The 25,317-nt window shown below is 43.8% G+C and overlaps 1 protein-coding gene across 11 annotated transcripts in view; it reads right to left on the bottom strand.

Annotated features, from left to right (window-relative positions):
* Positions 1-25,317, bottom strand: part of ERMP1 (endoplasmic reticulum metallopeptidase 1) — a 133,954-nt gene that overhangs the window by 22,626 nt on the left and 86,011 nt on the right. For 2 of the 11 annotated variants that reach the window (XM_068235557.1, XM_068235549.1), the window contains exons 12-15: positions 22,761-22,960; positions 13,968-14,083; positions 12,632-12,795; positions 2,963-3,005 (exon numbers count right to left, since the gene is read on the bottom strand). In XM_068235557.1, the coding sequence (XP_068091658.1) occupies positions 2,994-3,005; positions 12,632-12,795; positions 13,968-14,083; positions 22,761-22,960 (492 nt within the window). In that variant the 3' untranslated portion in view covers positions 2,963-2,993. Of the gene's footprint in view, positions 1-1,424; positions 6,469-12,631; positions 12,796-13,967; positions 14,084-22,760; positions 22,961-25,317 lie in introns of those variants that run through there. The other 9 variants (XM_068235512.1, XM_068235498.1, XM_068235504.1 and 6 more) reach the window with 9 other exon arrangements.

The raw sequence follows: 25,317 nt of genomic DNA, 5'->3' as shown, positions 1-25,317 counted from the left end.
ACAGGGGACGTCCTGTCACTGGCTGCACAGGACGGATAGCGTCCTGTGCAGCCCAGATCTCCCGGGGGAGAAGGTAGGAGAGGGAGGGGGGAGAATGTCGCCGCGGAGGGGGGCTTTGAGGTGCCCCCCCCGCAAAATGCCTGCAAGTAGGAGCGATCAGACCCCCCCTGCACATCATCCCCATAGGGGGGAAAAAAGGGGGGCGATCTGATCGCTCTGTGTGGCCGCGGATCTGTGCTGGGGGCTGCAGAGCCCACCCAGCACAGATCCAAACAAACAGCGCTGGTCCTTAAGGGGGGGTAAAGGGTGGGTCCTCAAGTGGTTAATAATACCAGTTGCCTGACTCTCCTGCTAATCCTGTGTCTCTAATGCTTTCAGCCACAGCCCCTGAACAAGCATACAGATCAGGTGCTCTGACTGAAGTCAGACTGGATTAGCTGCATGCTTGTTTCAGGTGTGTTATTCAGCCACCACTGCAGCAGGGCTGCCAGGCAACTGGTATTGTTTAAGGCTGGTTTCACACCAGGACGTTGCGTTAGAGGGGAAGTTAAGGTCGCATAACGTTCCCCTAACGCAACGCATGGTGGTGCGGGAGAGGACGTTAGAGTGAGCCGCGTTAGGCGGCTCTATCCGCATAAGGTCTACCAGAGTGGCGCTGATTGGTCGGCGGGACCTCGTGATGCGGAGTGAGACATTCCGCATCACGTGGTCCTGCCGGCCAATCAGCAGCCGCCAGTGCATATTAAGTAGCCATGTGCGCGGCATCTCCTCGCCTCCTCTCGCCCCCCACTGAGCATGTGCAAAGTCTAACGCGGCTTAGCCGCGTGTAAAGTACTGCATGCAGTACATTATGTAGACGTACTGCGTTACATTGGGCACTGAACAGCCCATTGATTTTTCATTGCTGTGCGTTGGGGTGTGTTACAGGCTGCTCTAACGTGCGCCTGTAACGTCCCACTGTGAAACCAGCCTAAAAGGAAAAATCCATATCCCTCTGTTACGTTTCCCCTTAAAGCGCAGTGTTCTCCCCAGGCCCTTTTAGCCGGGTGCTCCACCTGGCTAGTTTTGGTGAGCACCCGGGTATTGGCTCACTTCAACCTATGCAGTAGCAGTTACACAGAAAAGCACCGGCCCTGCATTCTCTCATTGTGCCCCACCCGGCTACTTTTTCATGCCACCCGGCTGCAAAATAAATTAAAAAAAATCTGGGGAGAACACAGATGCAGTTGAAGTGCAAATTTTCAGCTTCTGAGTTGTTTCATTTAAAATTCTTTGTGGTAAAGTAAAGAACCAAAATTAGTAAAAAGTTGCCTCTGTCGAAATATTCATGAACCTAGCTGTATATATCCCGAGGCCTTCTAAAGTACCCCCTTGGGTCAGCGTAACGTGTTGCGAAACTAGGAATTCGACAAATGAAACAATGCTAGAGTATAAAATAGAAAAGCTTTATTTGGAACCGTGTACAAGCAGCTGCATAAGGGTGGATGCACAATACAGTTTTAAATGACATCTGGGAAGCTTCTTTTTCACAAAACTGAAATTATTTCTACATCAATGGCCCATATGGATTTTAAGTGTGAGCTTTTTAGGTTTTCTCAATTTTATACATTATCAAAAACAAAAATGTAAGGTGAAATGAATGCAGATTACAGTAAATTGATCGTTCTTACTTTTTATTTTTTTCATGAAATGCTATATCAAGCAAGGTCTTAGATGCCCAAGACAGTGGACTGGGACCCAGCAGAGGACAGGGGTATGCTGACCTGGTGTCACCAGTTGGAATTGTGCAAAGAACAATGATGCTGGGAATACACTGGTCGTTTTTTCCGCTCTATCAATTTTGCCACTCAATTCTCCAATCTTCCACTCGTTTTTATTATCTTTTTCCACTCACCTCTATCAGGAATTGAGCGGCAAAACAGTTGAATGGGAGATCGGACATGTCAGAAATTATTACTATACTATCTTATGCTGGGAATACACCATACAATTTTATGTAAAGCTGGGCATACACGGCTCAATGTTTATTATCAATCGAGCCGCTGATGGCTCAATTGATAATATCCGACGTGTCCGATCACCACGCCGGATTGATGCCGCTCTTGATCCCGGCGGGCGGAAATGGAAGAAACGAAGCGCAGATAAGGAAGTGCCCGTGGGGACGAGTGGGACAAGTGGGGACGCGCCGGCATCGAGCCAGCGGCTCGATTCTGGCGCAAAATTGCACCATGTATGCCCAGCATTAGATTTTCTGTTAGGGCTCGTTCCCACTGTTGCGACGCGATTTCGGCCGCATTCCGACGCTTGTAAAAACGCATGCGGATGCGTTTCCGCATGCGTTTTTACCCGCGATTTCGCATGCGATTTCGCATGGCAGGGTGCCATGCGAAATTAACCATGACACTGCCAGGGCTAAATAAAATTGAAAAAGGTGCGAAATCGCAGGTAAAAACGCATGTAACAAACGCATGCGTTTTTACTATTAAATACATTAGCGGCGATTCGCACGGATTCCCGACGCAGGCGAAATCGTTGGCTCTTTTGTGCGTTTTTTCTCCGCAACAAAAAACGCACAACGCCACCGCAGGAGTGGAAACAGCCCCATCCACTCACATTACATGTGCAAATCCGCATGCGTTGGACGCATGCGGATTCGCGATAGTGGGAACGAGCCCTTAGATTTACCTGCCAGATAGATAATTTCCAACATGTTGGAAATTATCTAACCATCTATCTGCCTAGCAATTAGGCATTGTTCTACTCAGCAGGAGATAACCAGAAGACAATGCACCAGAGATAATGACCAGTCTCTACAGAAAATAATCTAATTACAGTAAATCTAACAGAAAATCATATGGTGTATTCCCAGCATAAAGGCAATCACCCTGCAGCTCTTCCCAGCTTTTCTGTGAGTCCAACTGCTGAAAAAAAGCTGGTAGTTCAAAGAAGTGACATCACCTACTTTTTATCGAATCACCAGACTGGAGCAGAGGTCAGGATGTATCCTGCTGGAGCACAATGAGTTGGTAATTATTTTGGCTTGTATATACATGACACAAACTATATAGATTGCAATTGAACCAATCAAAATTGACAAATAGTAGTCCATTTCTAAGCTGCATGAAATTTGCCCACAAGCTGGAATTAGCATCTCACTGCGAAACCGAACAGCACTATTTCAACTGGCTGTAGAGTGCTACACCGTGCTTCCCAGTATGAGGTTTACATGCACCACTGAGCCATCAATGTTTAAGGCTAAAAGCACATTAGGCCGAAACGCTGCGAAAACCGCATGCAATTAACCTCATTAAAGTTTATAAACCGCATAAAAAAAAAAAAAGCATATATCTGCTTTTCATGATGTGCATTTTTCAACACACAATATTTTGAAAAACTGCACGTCATGTATTTTACTGAAGAGACAAAGGTTTTTACATGCATTTTTTTTTATATTCTGTATTTGCATGCGTTTTTGATGCTTATTTTATTAACTAATTAATGTTGGCTCTGACCCCTTAAAGAGACATTGAAGCGAAAAAAAATATATGATATAATGAATTGGTTGTGTACTATGAATAATTACTAGAAGATTAGCAGCAAAGAAAATATTCTCATATTTTTATTTTCAGGTATATAGTGTGTTTTCTAACATTGCATCATTCTATAATATGTGCAGATTACACAACACTCAGCATTCAAAATGATTCTTTCAGAGGAGTCTGAACTAAGGACCTCTTCTCTAGCAGATAAAAAGAAAACTGTTCACTTACAGTTGAGATAATAAAAGTCAGAAGACAGCCCTTTCCACGACTTTGAAAGTCGTAGAGATTAATGGCTTTTTTGCATAGAGATAACAACTGGAGTTTCTTAACTCTTCCTGTACTGGAAACAATTACACTGATGTATCTGATCGTAATGTTTTATTTCTTAGCTGTGCTACACATACAAATCATATTATAATTTTTTTTCCGCTTCAGTATCTCTTTAAGGACCAGATGCTTTTTTATTTTGACACTTCCTGATCACTGTGATTGGCCAATTAAGTCGGCTCCTGACTGATATGGAACTAGTCTGTCTTTAAACAACCGAGTTTTGTTCCAACTACTGAATCTTGGGCACTGGATCAGTTGGTGTTAAAACATGGCATTTTTTTTTAACTATGGCTGGTCCCGAACTGGTTAAATAAGTTACACTGTATTTCACTCCATTGAAAAGGGACACTATTTAAATGCAAACACACCAAAAATGAATGCAAAACTTAAACCAAAAACGCACCCAAAAATGTAAAAAGCAAAATCCCAAAACGTTTTCTGCTCTGCCTAGTGTGCTCCTAGCACAACACATTCATACAGCCCACCCAAACCAGGTGAGTATTGGCCACCCTGTCATATCTCAGCCACAGTTCCATTGTGGTTACCCTTTCACCAGTCCAATTTATCCTTCACCCATCCAACCCTCTTTCATCTCACTTGTATCATTTTCTAATAAATCCACGTTTGTTAACACCGTTAACTACACTCGCCACTTCTTCTATGTCCCTATCAAATTGTTTACACACTGACCCCTGTTCACACTCTTGGATCTGTCCAATTTCTGCTTACTCTCTTTACTTATCTCTCAACTGTAACTTTACCAGAAGACATGATTGCTTGCTTTACTAACTGTTTTAATGAATGCAAAGCCTATTGGTTGCTATGGGTTACAAAGATTATGAAGACTTATTTCTGCCTTCTAAAATAAGTCTGTAAATGAAATACTTTAGGATAAGACAAAAAGATCAAGGCTAGCTGTGACTGTTACTTAAAAAAAATAAAATATAAAAATAAACTTAGTAAGATTTAGGTACAAATAAATCAGCTGAAAAAGGCTGAAAGAAGAAGAATATATTAAATCTGGCACTAAAATAAAAGTTAATACTTTAAACTGGCCCACTTGACTTTGGCTTCTATAAATAACATTTAAAATGGCATAATTGTTAAGACAAGTGCTGCATGTTGAGGTATGGATCTCGTGCACAGATGCCTACAGCATACAAGGTTTCTCCTGGTCATTCCAGACTGCTGGTTTACAAAAGCAATCCATTCTGCAGTGTTCCTTATATTAGTCTTCAAATGTGTATATTCACTAACATCCAAGTGGAGTGCAACCTAACTTGTTCAGCGAAAATCCAACCAACGCCGCACTAAAAAGTAAAAACCACTCACACACACACAAAAAAAGGATAGGGGCCGCTGGTTGTGAGCGAATGCATGGCAATACTCTACCAAACAGTGCTTCGGATTCGCTTCCAGTTCTTTAAACTATTTAGGACCTACTGCAATTGCACCAGTCAGTCATGATCACCAGGCACGGCAGAGACAGCTTACAATAGACTGACCCATCTTTCTTTAATGAATGGTCTCAAACTGTCACCGATTTGATGAAGGTAGTACACAGTACATCCTGTATATTTATAAATGACCATGGATATCAACCACATACACTTACAGCATGAATATGGGCAATTGCCTCCTCCAACATGTCCACCGGAAGCAACACAAAACCTTATATTGTCTTGTCCATACCCCTTGAAGTATCCAACACTTCTGACTGTAGATCACACAATTTACAGCTCTAAAAACTTGTGCTTCTTTTGATAATGCCACTTAAATAACTCCAGCAGATTTCTATAAAGATTAGCTGGCAAATGTTTTACCCTACTCCCACAAAGAGATGCAAATTCACCCATAACCATTATTGAACAGCCTGAAAAATGAGTTCAGCAGACACAGAGCTATCCCAAGAAATAGTGCACACCAAACTGTAGGTCCCACCAGATCATGCTCTGCAGGTCATCACACTTATTCACATAGGGACTGGGGTTTAGCACCTGTGTACATACCTGCATGACCTGACCTGTGATGAACCTTAGACAGGTTTGGGAAACAGAGCAAAAACCAATGTAAATGACAATATACTGAAGAATATTGACATAGACCATGGGGATATTTTTGTAAACTGAAAATTTCATACATCAGTAATAATCCTAGAAACAATTAATAGTTCGAGAAACAAAACATTCCAACAATTTTTCTTGATTTTTGTCTTTCACAAGAAAATCCAGTCTTCATAATCTAATAACCAGTATTTTCACCCAGGATAAAGCACAGCAGACCAAAAGAATGCCTAGGCTCATTCTTCTTCTTTACTCCAGTGTACAAAAAGTTCATGCAGAGGTTTTCCCATAATTCCTTGCTTCCTCAGATGACAAGGCCCAATGTATATGCAAATACTGCATTATGCTGGTGATGGCACAAAAAGACATCAATATACAAACACCTGATATGTGCCGACCCAGGCAGATGGAAAACTCCAGTCTGGGAATCTCTGCTGCAGAGATACCAATGCAGGGGAATACTGGTCAGATCCATAGAAGTAGTGGGAGGCTGCAGCAACCGAAACCATGCCATCAGCATACTCATCCGAACCCTGAAACACACAAATATGCACCATCACCAAACTGTGTACAACCATGTGTCTTCTCTCAAAGACAGAGGTCGGAAAATGGAAGGAAGAAATCCAAACCTATATAAAAGGCTAGCAAAAATGGATTAAAGCACCAGTCTTTTTTCATCCTAAGGAAAGTAAAGCAGTAACAACTTACACATTTTGTAGAAGAGATTTCATCACTAATCCAATGCACTTTTTCAGCTGCTCAAACAGGTAAAGGACCAGACGCATATGAATGGATATATACTTCAAGCATCAAAGGGTACAACCCAGCTGTGAAGATTAATATCTGTGTATATTCCATATTTTTCGGACTATAAGACGCCCCTAGGTTTAGAGGACAAAAACCAGGGGAATAAAATATATAGTAAACCTGGTACATCCGTGGTGAAAGGGCATCTTGTGGATTATGTCCCCTTTGTACCTCATGCTCCCTTGTACCTCTCAAGTCTGCCCGCGTCCTACACTGTCCCCTTGTCTCCTCCTGTGTCGCCCATGTGTCTGCCTTTGTCCTCCTCTATTCCCCTTTGTGTCCCCATCTGCATGGGCACAGTACAGGGAGCCCCCAACATTGCTGCAGGTTGGAGGTTGGTATTGGGCAGGCGTTCACAAATCAGAAACTCCCTGCATTTGGACTATAAGACGCAGTGACTTTTTCTCCCACTGTTGGGGGAGAAAAAGTGAGTGTTATAGTCCAAAAAAATACAGTAATATGTAGTCCTGTCACTGACAGTCCCTTAGTGGAGGTCACAATATAAACTCTACCAGAGTCACACTCAATATTCCTATCATAGTCAAAGAACAATTTTCAGGGGTAAATGAGAAGGGGGAGCAGTTGGGTATACAGTATGTTTTTGGGCTATGCGAGGAAACTCATGTAACCACAGGGAGAACAGAGTTCATGCAGATAGTGTCCTGGACAAGATTTAAGCCTGGGACCCTAGCACTGCGAGATGAAAACGCTTCCAACTATGCCATCATGCTGCCAAGATGTGAATCCTTTCTACTTGAGGTTCCAGCAGACTACAGAGCTTACCCCTCATATGCTGGGATAATGTGAATACTCAGGGGTTGCTTGGTCTGATCAATGTACAAATCTATTCTCTTCAGTATGCTGGAGTGTATCCTGCTTTTCTTGTGCTTTGGCCTTCAAAACCATTTATCATCTATATGCACCATTTTACCCTCTTTACCTTGCCTTAACAATACACAACTGCAGCCAGGTAGGGGGAACAATAGACATCTTTATAATAAGCTGCAATTAGGCCTGGTATACGCCATACAATTTCCCAGATAGATGGGAAAAACTATCGGAAATCAGATCGGACATGTCGGAAAGAATCAATTTGACCTATCTGATGGGAAATTGCATGGTGTGTACCAGGCATAAGAGTTATCCATGCATAAATGTCTGTGTATTCCTTTACTGTGTTTGAACTGAGGACCAGGGCTGCGGAGTCGGAGTTGGAGTCGAGGCAATTTTGGGCACCCGGAGTCGGAGTTGAAGTCGGAGTCGTTGATTTCATAAACTGAGGAGTCGGATGATTTTTGTACAAAACCCACAGCCACAGCCATTAGGCTAAGGAGTCGGAGTCGAGGAGTCGGAGCCATTTTGGGTACCCGGAGTCGGAGTCGTGGTTTCATTAACTGAGGAGTTGGAGTCGGAAGATTTTTGTTTTGTCCCGACTCCATAGCCCTGCTGAGGACATCACTTGGATAAACAAGAAAATATCTTCAAGAGAAAAAACTAAAACAGCCGTTTAAAACGCCTTATTTTCCTTTACATAAACTTAGATAAATGACATCCCTTTTTTTGATTTGCAAAGTAGTGGAAAAGGATTAGAACTCATCATTCCTAGAGTTAGTCACATTACAGAATGTTAGGGAATCTAGTGTGCCAAGGAAAGCCATAAACATCTGAAAGGGGTTCTAAACCCAAATCTCTGGATGGAATAACTAGTAGAATTAAAAAAAAAACAACAACATTGAAGTCACCTTCATGTCTTTTATCCAGAGATCACTTTGTCGCGAACCTCCGATTTTTGGTTCGCGAACTTCCGCGAAAGGTTCGGTTCGCAAAAAAGTTCGCGAACCGCAATAGACTTCAATGGGGAGGCGAACTTTGAAAATTTGAAAAAATTCTACCAGCTAGAAAAATGATATAAAACATGTTTCAAGAGCTCCAATACCTGGAGGCACACCTGATTGAGTGAAATACACTGCTGAAGGACCCACCCACCCTCGCTCCTCCAAGCTAGGTTCTTTATACCATTTGACTCAGTTGTCTGCCTACACTAATTAGTTATGGGACAGCTGCTACACACTCTGCTAGGGAGATTTTAATTGGCCACCTCCCTCCTACCCTTCTACCTAGGGTCTCATCTGCCAGGGAATTCCAGTATTTCAAAAACCAGCTTATATACCATGATAGGGATTTGAACCCAGGCCTCAGTGTATGGTAGGCAACAAACATATCCATTGTACCACCAACACTACTAGCTGAAAGTAGCTGAAAGTAGCCTAGCATGTACCATTTATGCTTAATGCAAGAGAAAAATTAGACAAGACAAATAACATTTATATCACACTTTTCTCCTGGCAGACTCAAAGCACCAGAGCTGCAGCCACTAGGGCACACTCTATAGGAAGTAGCACAGATATGTAGCCAGACATGGCCTTGTATTTTGTGTTCAACAGTTGTCAAGAGAAAAATTAGAGACGATAGCAGTGTTAGGAAGACTTGCCTAAGGTCTCCTACTGAATAGGTGCTGGCTTACTGAACAGACAGAGATGAGATTTGAACTCTGGTCTCCTGTGTCAGAGGCAGAGCCATTCACCATTACACCATGCAGCCACTGCTTACAGACATGTAGCCAGACATGGCCTTGTATTTTGTGTTCAACAGTTGTCACGAGAAAAATTAGACAAGATAGCAGTGTTAGGAAGACTTGCCTAAGGTCTCCTACTGAATAGGTGCTGGCTTACTGAACAGACAGAGACGAGATTCAAACTCTGGTCTCCTGTGTCAGAGGCAGAGCCCTTCACCATTACACCATGCATCCACTGCATACAGATCTGTAGCCAGGCATGGCCTAGCCAGGTAGATTCATATCTCTCTCTCTCTCTCTCTCTCTCTCTCTAGTAGGGATGGTCACCGCTTTCCGCGGAATTGTATTTTGAGCATAAATGGATTGAGCATAAAAGGTACATGCTAGGCTGGCTTCAGCATGTAGTGTTGGTGAGAGAGAGAGAGATGAATCTACCTGGCTATCTGGGGTTCTCTTTGGACAACTGTTGAACACAAAATACAAGGAGACCAGCATTGAGAGCAGTGTGAATGGCAATAATGTGTCTGCTGGCTGTAATATAAAGAGTCAAAGTTTTGCTCAATAGAGCTTTATAGGGCAAATCGAACTTCTGGAAAAGTTTGCGTTTGGTAGGCGAACGCGAACCCCCGAAGTTCGCCTGGAACCGTTCGCCGGCGAACAGTTCGCGACATCTCTAGTCCTGACACACTTCTGTCTTCCATGTACTGCTCTGCAGCCAGCCAGAATAGTCCTTCACTAAAATGCCTATTTTTCCCTGACAAACAAATAGTTGTAGTGCTGCACACACCGAAGGTGAAGGTGTTACAGAAACCTAAATTTGAAGTCAAATTTCTGACTCTTTACATCAAGAGGTTTTTACTTCCTGAAGTTCTTTAAATCAGTCCATGGCAAAGAGAACAGTCCCATCAACTTTCCTAGTGAAAAAGTTTAATACACTGCAGACTCACATAATTAGGGTACTGGACTAGGAGTGGGAATTTTCATTGTTGCATCAAAGTCTCTGTCATCAACTACTCACTACAGTGGCTCTGCCCACTGAGTCCCCAACACATCTTGCACGTTCCTGTGGTGATCGCGGACAGCACTTTTCTGTGTCATATCTGGATTCTTTGAATCTTAGATTGTGGTCTCCTAACCTTGGGTTTTATCCTGATATCTACACATTTGTGTGCCACTGAGGAGGCGGCTTTTGGCCGTAAATACGTGTCAGGCAGCTTATGATTCTGTAGAGTGAATCTTTGTATGAATTGTCTACATTTCACGACTGCAATCGAAAACATATTATATTATTGAAGAATAAAGACTTTTGCGGTTCCTACTAAAAACCCCTATAGTCTTGAGACTGTTTTGAGTCTCCCACACAGCCTGCTGCTAAAATTCTATTTGAGGTTAGGATAGCGTAACCAAGCAGCTCAGGGTGACCCAAACTACTAGGAATGTATAGGGGGATAAAAGGGACCAAAAAGCCCTCCTACTAAAAAAAAAGCAAAGCTTGGTGTATTTCCCTTTTAAAACAGAAGGAAATCTGCAATAATTCAGCTGAATCCCTGCCATGTATCGATGAGGACCAAAAGTCTGAAACAGGCTGTCTCCATGTGGGTTTGATATGGCTGTGTAAAATTTAAAGCTATAGGCTTGCTATACACCAGCAGTTCTGGATGCTTGCTTGGCTTACCAAGGGTGAAAAAGAATCATTTGCATATTCAGTAGTAGTGCATTGTGGGTAACCACAAATGTTCACTTATAGCTGAATTATTGCAGATTTCCTTCTGTTTTAAGAAGGCAAATACACCAAGCTTTGCTTTTTTTTAGTAGGAGGGCTTTTTGGTCCCTTTTATCCCCCTATACATTCCTAGTAGTTTGGGTCACCCTGAGCTGCTTGGTTACTCTGTTGTACTGGTCCAAGCCCTATCTCATACAGCCTTATCAATCCCTGCCATGTACTGATGAGGACCAAAAGTCCGAAACAGGCTGTCTACATGTGGGTTTGATACGGCTGTGTAAAATTTAAAGCTATAGGCTTGCTATACACCAGCGGTTCTGGATGCTTGCTTGACTTACCAAGGGCGAAAAGGGATAATTTGCATATTCAGTAGTAGTGCATTGTGGGTAACCACAAATGTTCACTTATAGCTTAATTATTGCAGATTTCCATCTGTTTTAAGAAGGCAAATACACCAAGGTTAGAATAGGATGGGCAAGGGATTTTTATGGCTGTCGTGTGTCTCCATCTGTTTTGTAGAGTGAGTCCTAGTACACTCAGATGGTTGTTATTGCTGCCCTGCATTTCTTGACCCTGGGACTACTGTACTAGTATTCTTATTTAATTCACAAAAGCCCTGGGAGGTCCTGGGGACAGGAGTGAAAAGAAAATCTCTTCAACTGAGTCACAGACTGGCTTGTACTCATAGGATGGAAGATGAAGTCCTGCATCTGGTTTCCATAGTGAAGACAGCTGGAATGGTAGACCAGATTGGTCTCGCCAACTACTGCAGACCATGATGGGGGAAGACAATACAACTGGGCAATTATGCAATTTTAGATGTACAGGGGAGCTAAGGCCTCTTTCACATGTGAGGCTGAACTGCACTCATGTTGCGCAGTTAAGCCTCCAGTCTGCCTGACACCAAGTGCCTTTACGACTGCAATTCATTGCAACTAAATGGCTGCATTTGTAATGCAACAGGTGTCAGTGTTTACCATGCAGTGCGGTTACCTTGCAGCATCTGTGCAGCCCTGACTGCACCCAGGTGTAACTATGTATCTCTCTGCTGCCTGTGCCAAGTGCTAGCAAGTGCCCAGCCAGTGCACTAGAGCACCCTGTGTGAAAGATGTCTAATGATAGCTAAATGAATAAACATTAATTTCACAGTGAACAAGCTAAGGGGAAGAATGTTTAGGAATATACACATAAGCTTGGACTTCAAGGTTGCATGCAATGAGCACAAGCTCTATAACGGTGCCCATTAATTACATCATCCTGATTGTACAATCATACCACGTCTGTGTAATGTAAGGGACTACCTAAGGGATCCACTCAAAGTATATTCACTCAGTTTACTCTTCTACTACATAGATTTGGTAGGCTTATACAAGAATGGGTACCTTCAGACTCCCTGGACAAAGCAAGGAGTTTATGCCAGGCTCAGATGTCAAGAAGGTAAATGTAATTCAAATCACCCAATATAAGACATTGCTAATTGCTATAAAGTGAATTTCAAAATTGCATGCATTGAGATCCCCATAGCCGTTAAGCAATATGAAAGCAACATTTTGAAATAGCCTCACTAACCAGAGCTATGTCACACCCTCACCTTAAGTTCAATCCAGAATTTCCACACAGGAGCCTGTAGGCCATGAGAGTAATATATGAAGCAGTCTCCATCACTGCTTGCCACTGGTGTCCCATCACCCAGGGACCAGCTATGCAGTACATATGGGTGATGTGGTCGCAAGTACACAGTCATGTGACTAGGTCCTAATGTTGTGGAAGACACAAGCGAATATTAAAGTGTTCTGTATGCAATGGTTACATTTCAAGTTACACAAAAATATTTCAATGTAATGAAAGCAAATAGCACAACTTCAGTTAAATGGGACATAATCAATATAGTTATTGTCATTAGTAGAGCGATTACATCATGAGGAAGGGGTAGAATCATGGCGTTATGGCAGCTATGATTAGTGAACTTTGGGCATGGACGCCATTTCCAGTAATCAGCATATTACACCCAAACCCTAACCCCCTGCACACCTCCGCAAAGAACCTTCTATAGCACCAGTTATAAATGCAATCATTACTTTTCTTATGCCTTTAACTGTTTAAAAGTATACTGACCATTACATTTATGGGTAACGTACCTCTCCAGCTGATCAGGTTTACTTTTATATATGCAGACTACTGAATAAGCTGCTACCGAAACAATGAACGCTTTATTCAACATATGGTAGTTACTGCAGGGAACACACATAGCCTAGCATTCTTCTACATGATTTCTGGGTTTCCGTTGCTAGCATTTTTCCATAGACAATTTTCAATGTTTTTTTCCATATAGCGGCAAGTTCCTTAGTCCTTCAAATCACACCTGACTACTCTCTGGTACTTCAGTCAGTCGAGCCTCCAGTTTGGGTCTCCCACCTGCCCATGCGAACAGTGCTGTTCCTCCTCCTGCCCTCGGTCCCATAGTAACTGGTGTCCCAGTGTAGTAACATACAAAGTGTGTGCAGCAAAGTATCCTTTGCCAGTCTGCAGCCAGTGGAGTGTTCCCCCAGTTATACTAAACAGCGCTCAGAGTACAACAGCACATATTACTCTGGCGCTTTGAGTCCGCCAGGAGAGAAGCGCGTTATAAATGTTGTGTTTGTAACTAAAATGCAGAGGAACAAGGAGCAGAGCATGCTGAAGAGGGCGGCTATGGCCACATGTCCCGTTTCCTGCCCAAACTCCTATCTTTGGGCCCTTTCCACCAAGGTCTTCTCTATCCTCTGGGTCTGCTGCTTGGTCTTCCTCTGCTATAATCAGTGTATTTTTTTAAAAAGTAAGGCTTCCTAGCTGAAAGCTTACTAGTTTTCTTCTGAGTTAGCCAATAAATGGTATCATCCTGATTCAAAACTTTTTCTCTCTCTCTCAAATATGAACAACTTACAAACCTTTAGCTTCAAAGTTAAGTCTTGTAACACCCCATGGCAGCTTTTCTCTTGATGCCAGTTTAAATTCCATGCTTTTAGACACTGAAGGTGGGGGTGCTGGGAGATACCAGTTCTTTCTGTTATAACAACATCAGACAAACTCCATTAACATCATCATAAAAACTCCAGTAACTGTGTAGTTAAGGCTTACACCTTATAAACATCTTTAGTTCTCTGTCTCACAACTGTTAATAACATGAAAACCTGTCTTATTTCTCTTCTAAATATGAATGGTTGGACATCAGTTCTTACACAATGAAGATACTAAAAACTTGCTTTATTTAATGCCTTACCTTTGAATTAGTAGCAAAGAGTTAGGCCAGCACACCGTCGTCACGATGCAAACTTTTGTTTTATTGCATTGTGTACGATTTCACATTGGGTGTTATTGTATGTCTGCACTTTTCTAAAGTGGACCCTCCAAAGCCCCAAAACAATTGTCAAGCTTGTGCTGACTAATGCAATAAAACAGAAGATTGCATTGTGACGAAGGTGTGCTGGCCTCTTTGCTACTACTGTCATTGGGGTGACGTGGCTTAGCACCCAGGCTCAGCACCCAACATTTCAGGCAAGGTGTGCCACTCCAGAACCTTTGAATTGGAGACCAACATCCTGTGAAATCATAATGGACAGCAGATTTGCCCTCTATGTTCAAAGGAGCTGGCGCCAAGCTCTTAGATCATGGTGACGTTCCACTTTACATTAGCTTATAAGGACTTTTGTCAGTAGCGTGTGTTGCAGCATTTTATCTGGTACAATAAAAATTGCTGTTCACGCATTATTGGGATGCCAATTCCATTTCCTTTACATGCTTGAGGGAAATGCCATTGATGTTTACAAATGCATTTTCTCTTTGCAGCTGCTTATTATTTCTGAATGTTTGCATAAACTACTAGAGCTGTCCCAACGTGACTGGTGGATATAACTACAGTGAGTGCCATGTAAACCCACTGGCCCAATGCACCCCAAAAAAATGAATATTTAATATGGACAGCAGTGAGAATATATGTTGCAATGAGAACCAGCAACTTTACAGTTCTAACGAGTGAAGTAAATGCTACGTCAGTTTCTAATTCTATTTTAAAGTGCTGATACTAAAGATTCCTGCAAACTGGATCACACATTTATTGTATGCAGTTATTTAAAGGGGTTGTGGGGGGAAAAAAAGAAAAAGAAAAGAAGAAAAATGATCTTTACTCACCTGGGGCTTTCTCCAGCCCCTTGCAGCCGACTGTCCCACACTGTCACCTCCGCTCCCAGCAGCTTTCCCGGTCTCGTAGATTGGTATTCAGGCCGACCGCGGGGTGGGTCTTACTACGGCTGCGCGAAGCACCGCTGTCAATCATGGCCACGTGGGCCGTGGCGAACTGCGCACGTGGCCATGATTGACAGCGGTGCTTCGCGCAGCCACAGTAAGGCCGAATACCGATCTACGAGACCGGGACAACGGCGGGGAGCAGAGGTGACAGCGTGGGACAGTCGGCTGCAAGGGGCTTGAAAAAGCCCCAGGTGAGTAAAGCTAATTTTTCTTTTTTCCTATGATAACTCCTTTAACCACTTGCAGACCGCGCACTCATACCGCGCGTCGGCAAAGTGGCAGCTGCAGGACCAGCGACGCAGATCTGCGTCGCCGGCTGCAGGCTAATTAATCAGGAAGCAGCCTGTCAATTCACGGCGTGGGGCTCCGTAAATAGCCTGCGGGCCGCCGATCGCAGCTCGCAGGCTAAATGTAAACACAAGCGGAAATAATCCGCTTTGTTCACATTTGTACAACGCTGCTAACAGTAGCAGTGTTGTACTGGATCAGCGATCCCCGGCCAATCAGCGGCCGGGGATCGCTGTCACATGACAGGCAGGAGCCTGCTAGAGGCTGCACAGGACAGATCCGTTCCTGTGCAGCCTCCGATCTCCGGGGAAGGGAGGGAGAAGAGGGAGAGGGGGGGAATACTGCGGTGGAGGGGGCTTTGAGGTGCCCCCCCTCGCCAGCCACACGCAGGCAGGAGCTATCAGACCCCCCCAGCACATCATCCCCCTAGTGGGGAAAAAAGGGGGGCGATCTGGTCGCTCTGCCTGGTGTTTGATCTGTGCTGGGGGCTGTAGAGCCCACCCAGCACAGATCAGCAAATACAGCGCTGGTCCTTAAGGGGGGGGGGGGGGGGGTAAAGGCTGGGTCATCAAGTGGGTAAAGTAAAGCTTAAGTGAAAAAAAAATGAGTTCTACTCACCTGGGGCTTTCCTCAGCCCCCTGCAGCTGATCGGTGCCCTCGACATGTCTCTCCGATCCTGGTCCCGCCGGCGACCACTTCCGGTTTCGCCGTCAAGACCCGACAGGCTGGGAACACGAGTGATTCTTCACAATAGCGCTCTCTATGTTGCTATAGCAGCTCTCTATGCTGACGGCGAAACCGGAAGTGGTCGCCGGCGGGACCAGGAAGATCGGAGAGACACGTCGAGGGTACCGATCAGCTGCAGGGGGCTGAGGAAAGCCCCAGGTGAGTGGAACTTCACTTAAGTGCCTCTTTAACTGCCTAGCACAAAAACAGTGCTGGCAACTTAACAATTGGCACTTCACGGTTTTCACTAGGGTTATTACATTCTCACTGATGTTTTTTTCCAATTACCAGTGCTACAAATCTTAAAGGGAACTTGAGGCAAGAGGTATAAGGAGGCTGCCATATTTATTTTCTTTTATCCACTTCAGCCTACAGTGTTGTTCACCTTATGCATCCGAGCAACTTTCACCTCCCATTAATTCGCCAATAACTTTATCACTAATTATCACAATGAATTGATCTATATCTTGTTTTTTCCGCCACTAATTAGGCTTTCTTTGGGTGGTACATTTTGCTAAGAATTATTTTTTTCTAAATCCGTTTTAACTGGAAGATTAAGAAAGAAATGGAAAAAATGCATTATTTCTCAGATTTGGCCATTATAGTTTGAAATTAATACATACTACCGTAATTAAAACCCAGGTATTTTATTTGCACATCTGTCCCAGTTTAAATTATGTCCCTATCACAATTTATGGCACCGATATTTTTTTTTAGAAATAAAGGTGCATTTTTTCAACTTGCGTCCATCACTATTTACAAGCTTTTAATTAAAAAGAAAAAAATATACTCTCTTGACATGCATATTTAAAAAGTTCAGACCCTTAGGTAAATATTTTTTTTTTTATTTATTTTTTTTTAATTGTAATTTTTTTAATTAAAAAATGTGTTTGGGCAATTTTTGGTGTGGGAGGCAGGGTTGCCAAGCGTCCGTCAAAAGACGGACTGTCCGTAAAGAAGCTCTCAAAATAGAGCTGTCCGTACTGCCCGTATTTCCTGGGCAGTCGTCCGTCCAAAATTGCATAAATTACTCCAATCTGTTCTGCGCATGCACCTCGCGCTGTGCGCGCGCTCTTTTTCCCCCCTCCCTCAGTCTCCTCTCAGCTGCCCTCTCCTCCCCGAGTCCCCGGGTGTCCCCTCCAATCAGGTAACCTCTTTTTGGCACACTCTGAGCACAGCAGCAGCGAGAGTCCGAGGAGGGAGGACGGCGAGGAGAGAGGAGTGCGTCAGCGTCACACGGGCGGCACTGCAGCCAGGTCGGAGCTGAGGTCGCAGCACACTGAGCACAGACAGAGCCACAGCACTCAGGGGCAGTGGGACACACAGCGCCGCCGAGCCACCACGCAGCAGGGCAGGACTCAGGAGCAGCCAGCCAGATCAGCAGCAGCTCAGCTGACCGAGGCCGAGCACAGGTCCACGGCCACGCGGCAGGACTCAGGAGCAGCCAGCCAGAGATCAGCAGCAGCCGACCGAGGCCGAGCACAGGTCCACGCAGCAGGGCAGGACTCAGGAGCAGCCAGCCAGATCAGCAGCAGCCGAGCACAGGAGCAGATCAGCAGCCTGACTCTGAACCCCCACAGCCCAGCCCGCAGCCGCCACCTGCCAGGACTCCAGGAGCGACCACCACCCGACCAGGCCAAGGAGAAAAACAGCCAAGCCGAGTCGACCCAGGAGCCCAGCACACTAACTGTGAGTCTCTGTGAGGGAGAGAGAGGCACCCCTGGGAGTGGGAGCTGGGGGCATGGAGGGCTTGCCAGGCCTTGCCCAGCCTGGGGTGGGGTAGGTAGGCCACTTGTCATTCTGGCATAGCGTTCAGCATCATACCTGTCTGTGTCTGTGCCAAACTGCCAATCTCATAGCATTTGTAGGGAAATCTGCTGCCCGATAAGATTGCCTTTGTGGGGAAATCTGCTGTCCGATAAGATTGCCTTTGTGGGGAAATCTGCTGCCCGATAAGATTGCCTTTGTGGGGAAATCTGCTGCCCGATAAGATTGCCTTTGTGGGGAAATCTGCTGCCCGATAAGATTGGGGAAATCTGCTGCCCGATAAGATTGGGGAAATCTGCTGCCTGATAAGATTGGTAAACTGTACATTTTGGCATTCTGTTAAAAGACAACTAAAATGAGAAGAATATGAAGGCTGCCATATTTCCTTTTTAAACAATACCATTTGCCTGGCTATCCTGTTGATCTCTTTGCTGCAGTAGTGTCTGAATCACACACACCTGAAACAAGCATGCAGCTAATCTTGTCAGATCTGACAATGTCAAACACCTGATCTGCTGCATGCTTGTTTGGGGTCTGGTCTATGGCTAAAAGCATGAGGCAGAGGATCAGCAGGACAGCCAGGCAACTAAAAGGAAATATGTCAGCCTCCATATCCCTCTCATTACAGTTTGAAACACGTAAGCAGTTACAATCTGACAGGATTTTGGACTAGCACATCTCCTCATGGGGGATTCATAGGGTTTTGTTTGTTTTTAAAAGCACTTTCAGAAATGCATTTGCTCAAACCTAATGCCTAAAATGGTGTGTTAGCAAGTAAGGAGTCTGGCTAGTGGCTGGTATCTTACTGTTGTGACAGTTAGGGAATGCTTTTGGAAACAAAGAAAACCCTGAGAATCTGCCATTAGATGGACTAGTCCAAAACCTGTCAGATTTTTAACTGCTTGCTTGTTTTGCTGTACTGGTCCATTAGGAAGTCAGTGCCATTTTTCTTTTATTCTGTTGCTGGTACACTGGTTTCTGCATTGATGCCTGAGGTTAATGCTGTTTAAAAGAACTTTTTGGCATTATGTTAACATTTCAGTGCAGTGTTGGTTTTGTTCTTATTGAACAATGTTTTTTGGAATAATGCCTGTGGTTCTCTAATCAGTTTTAGGTTTAACTTTGATAATGCCATTCGAAAGATTATCTAATCTTACTTTGGGTAAGAAAGGCCTCTCAGTTCAGGAATGCTGTTTCGCATGAGCCTTATGCAGTAATCACCTGCTTCAGCTTTATTCCCCCCCCCCCCCCCCCAATCACAACAAGTTCCCCAAAAAGCCCGCTACTGACTCCGCCCCCTGACTCCGCCCCTGTCCGTCCAAAACTTGGGGTGTCCAGATTTTTTGACCATTTTGTCCAGCAAAAATAAGAAATTGGGTTGGCAACCCTGGTGGGAGGTAAACAGCTAATTTTAAATGTAAAGTAATGTAATTATGTACATTAATAAAAAAATGTATGTGGGTGTAGTTCACTATTTGGCCACAAGATGGCCACAGTCAAAAAAAAAGTCCTGGAAGCGTACGAGCAGGGATGCTCATCCGCATCTGGGTACCTGACCATTTTTCTGCTATCCGGTCAGATCCGGATTCCGGATACCTGGGGCCGGATCCGGATAGCTCTATGCGGGTATCTGGCCGCATAATCCGGGTACCCGCGGATATCCGACGGATATCCGGATCCGGGTACTGTAACAAGGGAGATGATGTCATTGAGCCAATCAGAGGGCTCCCAGCCAATCAGAGGGCTCCCAGCAGAAGCCCTAGCAACCAATCACAGAGGGGAACTTTGGCCAGCCCCATCTGACCTCATTGAGCCAATCAGAAGCCTCCCAGCCTAAGCCCTGGCACCCAATCACAGAAGGGAACCCTGGCCAGCCCCCCTGTGTAATATTCTGTGTCTATATTCAACCTAAAACACAATTGCGGTGTCATTTTTTGGAGGTGTCTGGGCTGAAAATTGTCATGTCCCAGTTGTGCAATTGGATTTTGGACACAATGTGGGTTGCACGACCACTGTCTGGAACCTCGTCCTGATGTTAATCGACAGTTTGTTGTTTTTTTCATTTTATGTCCACCAAATAATAAATTAATTAGTGTTTCCCTTTAAAAAAACATGATGCTACATGCATCATTTACCCTAAAAACCCTTTTTAAAGCTAATTAAAGGGCACTTCCGGTTTTTCTATCCAGATACCCGAATAGGTTGGGTACCCGCGGGTAATTTGGTCGGATATCTGAATTCACTCGGATATCTGCAAGGTCAGATCCGGATATCCGACTCGGATCCGGGTACCCAGATATGGGCGGGTTTTAAAAAGTACTACCCGAGCAACCATGCGTACGAGTCTCTTCCTGGGAACTAGAAAGAGGACGGGGAACTTTTTTTTTTTTGCAGAAAAACTGTGGTCTCTGATAAGAAGATCAGTGAATGGGAACTATAGTCCCATTGACTGATCGGGGGGCTAACGGCAGGCAATGAGAGCACGTGCCTCAGGCAGCAGGAGCTGCACAGTCTATCTGGACGGATATATCCGTTCAGATAGAACGAAGTCGTTTAATAAGCAATAACAGTTGCCAGGTTATCCTGCTGATCCTCTGTCTTTAATACTTTTAGCCCTAGACCCTGAACAAGCATGCAGCAGATCAGGCGTTTGACATTTCCGTCAGATCTGACAAGATAAGCTGTATGTTTGTTTCTGGTGCTATTCAGACACTATTGCCGTAAAATAAACAGGGCTGCCAGGCAACTGGTATGACTTGAAAGGAAATAAATATGGCAATCTCGTTTCAGGTTCCCTATACGGAAGGCATACACAACATGACGTTACCAACAGGGCTGTGGAGTCGGTACAAAGATCCACCGACTCCGACTCCTCAGGTTAGGATTCCTCCGACTCCTCGACTCAGACTCCTCTAATTTGCATATTACAATTTTATTGATTGAAAGTATGCAACATGAAATGCATCTCTTAACTGCCAACGCTTAGGAACTTTAATATATAACTGAAGTGAGAAGGATAAGGAGGCTGCCATATTTATTCCCTTTTAAACAATACCTGTTACCTGGCTAGCCGGCTGATCGTCTGCCTCTAATACTTTTAGTGAGACTGAAACTAGTCCTTGGTGAGAGTACTTGTAGAAGACAGGAACAAAGAACATCTGTCAGGCCCTAGGCAATGTGACTGTTGGTACATGTTAAGTGATGTACAGGTAGTCTGCAGGAGAATGAGGCTATTTTTCCTCTATTACACATTCTTCATGTACAATCTGAACCAGGTTTATGGGTGATAGACAACACCTCTGTGTTCAATGTGCACAACATTCTCAGGGGATTCCCTGCAGCTCTGCGGGGAGTGCATATGTAGAGTATAGTACTACTATGTAACAAAGTAAACCTGAGACAGATGAAATTAAAGTTTTATACATACCTGGGGCTTCCTCCAGCCCCCTTCAGGCTAATCAGTCCCTCGCTGTCCTCCTCAGCCACCTGGATCTTCTGCTATGGGTCCAAGTACTTGAGCCAGTCGGGCGTAGTGCGCATGCACCCACTCCGCCACTGGGAGCGTACTACACCTGCTCAGCACTGTTGTGCAGGTGCAGAATGTTCCTTGCTATGGGTGCGGCACACGGCCGGACTGCACAGACTGGCTGAAGTACCAGGACTCATAGCAGAAGATCCAGGTGGCAGAGGAGGACAGCGACTGGATTAGCCTGAAGGGGGCTGGAGAAAGTCCCAGGTATGTATAAAACTTTTCTGCTCATCCGTCTCAGGTACCCTTTAATTCGTAGCCACCAAACCAAATTTTAACACATCAAATTATTCGATTTCATGAGCAATGGGAGTGCAAACGTGTGTGTGTGTGTGTGTGTGTGTGTGTGTGTGTGTGTGTGTGTGTGTGTGTGTGTGTGTGTGTGTGTGTGTGTGTGTGTGTGTGTGTGTGTGTGTGTGTGTGTGTGTGTGTGTGTGTGTGTGTGTGTGTGTGTGTGTGTGTGTGTGTGTGTGTGTGTGTTTTAAAATTCCTGTGTACACATCATATATACTGTACAGTCACAATCATCAGATATGTATATCTGACTTTAAAAATACGGGGACTGCTTTATTGAAGCAGCACAATTAACCATTTTTTGATTGGTTTATTTCATTTTTGTGGACCAAGCGCAGCTATTACTGTATATATAAATTATTTATGATGACCATCATCTGAGAAACAGAACATTTTATCATTTTCTATTTTAATTACAGTTTAAATTCATTAGGAGTCAGAGTATTTTCTCCTGACGCCGACTCGAGGTACCCAAATATTGCCCCGACTCCGATTCCACAGCCCTGGTTACTAATAGAAGTTACATTTGACAAAAATATTGAATCTAATAAAATCATATTAAAATTCACGACACATGATCAATATGTGATCAAACATTGATCTGACATGTTCATTTATCATTTTTTACTGAATTCTGATCGATTTGGACCAGTGCAAAGTGATACAAAGATTAAGGCTTCCTGATTTACAAATCAGAAAAATGTGCATTGCACCTAATCTCAGGTAGACTTCTCAAGTGTTTGTCTAGCTACAGCTGTAAATACTATCTTCCAAGTCTGATATTATGCATAGGATTCAGGTAAAGGCACTATGCTGACATGCAATCACTGACCTGAGGAAGGAATGTACAGGTAAGAACCAGGGATATCCACAGAAAGGAACATCGTCACATGGGGCTCTGATTGTGTCATTTAACTCAGGGATATGAGGACTGATGTGTGATAATCCAGTGAAATCAAAACCATTTATCCAGATGCCAGAATCTCTCTTCACCACCTCTCCATTTAAATTGTGAAAAGTCCTCTCTGTATGCTTTGGGAGAAATAGTGTCAGACCTTATTACATCTTTCATTGTACTGCACTTTTAGTTTTACATTTTTTTTAATATGCAGAAAAAAGGTACATGCAAGCCAAACGCCTAACCCCATGTGACAGACAGGGTAGGCTGTCATATACAATCACAGTCAACATGTAAAATGCATACAAGGATGTAACAGTATTAATAAAGTGCAGTAAGGTTTGGACTGAATGCGGCACATGGCCTTCGAAGGTAGTACAGATATACAATAGCTCCTGTTCGGAAGGGAATAAAGGCGAATAAAACCATGTAAGTTAGTGCAATAAGATTAGTAATGAGGATGACCCTCCTGTCCAGCACAAAAGCGGTAAAGGGGTACTTAAAGAGGAACGGTCGCGAAAATCTTAACATTTAAAAACACATAAAAATAAGAAGTACATTTCTCCCAGAGTAAAATATACTTCTTATTTGTATGTGTTTTAAAGAAAACCTGTACTGAACTTTAAAAGTCAAAATAAACATACACAAGTCATACTTACCTCCTGTGTAGTCTACTCCTCAATCTATTTTTCCTCTCCTGCGTCCTGTTTGTCCACTGTGATCAATGGAATTCTCCGTCCTCCATTTTGAAAATGGCTATTACCCCATAACAGCTTCCTGGTCAGCACACTGTTAAACTGTAAACATCGCCGACTTGAGCCATAGGGAAACATGGACACATCAGTTCTCATCTCAGCTGTAACTGACAGCAACTGATATATTTCAGTTCTGACAAAATGTTGTCAGAACTGGAAGGGATCACTGTAAGAAGAAAATAGTGAGCTTCTGAGAGGAACTGATGGCAAGGTGACTATGTAATTTTCATTTGAAGTTACCTCATGTGTTTATTTTAAATAATTTTACTCAGTACAGGTTCTCTTTAAATATTAAAATTTTCGTGACCGTTCCACTTTAAGCCTCCAAAACCGATTTGAGGCCAAGACCTCCCCTCAACTCAATCCAAGGCTCCCAAGATGGCGGTGAATTGGTCCATGATGTCTTGTATAAGAGCATTAAAGAGACTCTGTAACAAAATTTTCAGCCTTATTTCTTCTATCCTATAAGTTCCTATACCTGTTCTAATGTGGTCTGGATTATTGCAGCCTTTCCTAGTTGCACAGTGGCTGTATTATCTCTGTTATATAATCTAATCTTCTTTCACAGGCTTAGCTCCTCAGCCTATCACACACTGGTTAGAAGCCATGTCTATTGTTTGTAAACCCTGCTTAAAACTGGCAATTACAAGCCAGGATTGCAACAGGGAGTGGCAGAAACAGCACAGAGGGGCCCAGGAGAACATGAATAGAATGGTATGCTTTTTATTTTAGGAATTTTAGAGTACAGATTCTCTTTAAGGTGTTCAAAAACCATGTGGTCTATTCTACATTCCAGAACTGGTAAAGATAAAGAGCTTCAGGCATTGAGAGGCTATATAAGTTTTAGCAGCTACCAGAATAAATTGGAGAAGCCTATGTTTCGGGTTCTTAAAGCAGAACTGAATAGTTCTATACAAACAAACAGTTTCACTTACCCAAGCCCCCCTGCAGCTGTCTTGGCCCGCGCCGATGCAGTTATTTTGAGGTTAGGCATTGTTTATTATGACATTATCATGTGTCTTTATAAAAAGGGGTTGTTCTCAGTGGTTTATAGTACCTCTTTTTAAATGTTTTTATGTTGTATGTTTGGTTGTTTAATAAAATTTGTACTTTTTGAATATTGCATTGGTGGTGCAGATTTACTGTATGTACAGTTCTTTCTGCTTTTTGTTATATGATCCAATATTCTGTACTTTGTGCACCATTTTGCACATGGGTGTTCAGATGCCTTTATCTATATAGTGCGCCAGTGCAGTTTCATTACTGCCGACTTCTAAGTCGACTACAACTCCGCCTGCGCACCCAGGGCCACGCATATCCTCCGATGATAGATATGCTTGCCCTGGGGTGCGCAGTTGCCGTCGACTTACAAGTCGGCAGTAACAAAACTGCCCCGTGGCGGGAGAACGTAGCATCATAGAGGACCGGTGCTGGACTAAACAGCTGCAGGGGGCTTGGGTAAGCCCAGGTAAGTGAAAGAACTTGTTTTTATATTTTTAATAGAAATCTTCACTTCCGCTTTAATTTAGGTGGATTAAAAGTGACTCCGAGCTGTAAATAGAATCAAAATCTGAATTTACCTGGGGCTTTCTCCAGCCCATCGTAGGTCGGGAGGTCCCTCGGCGTCCCTCTGGCTCTTCTCCAGGGCCTTCGCTCAGAAATGGCTCCCAGCAGCTCCCGGTGACACTGGGCCAGAGTGTCGGGCTCCTTCTTCCTGAAAGGTGACGTCAGTCGTC

This window comes from Hyperolius riggenbachi, chromosome 1, assembly GCF_040937935.1.
Source record: "Hyperolius riggenbachi isolate aHypRig1 chromosome 1, aHypRig1.pri, whole genome shotgun sequence".
Taxonomy (NCBI): Eukaryota; Metazoa; Chordata; class Amphibia; order Anura; family Hyperoliidae; genus Hyperolius; species Hyperolius riggenbachi.
The sequence above is the reverse complement of the archived record's forward strand: the minus strand, read 5'-3'. Positions and strand labels throughout refer to the sequence as shown.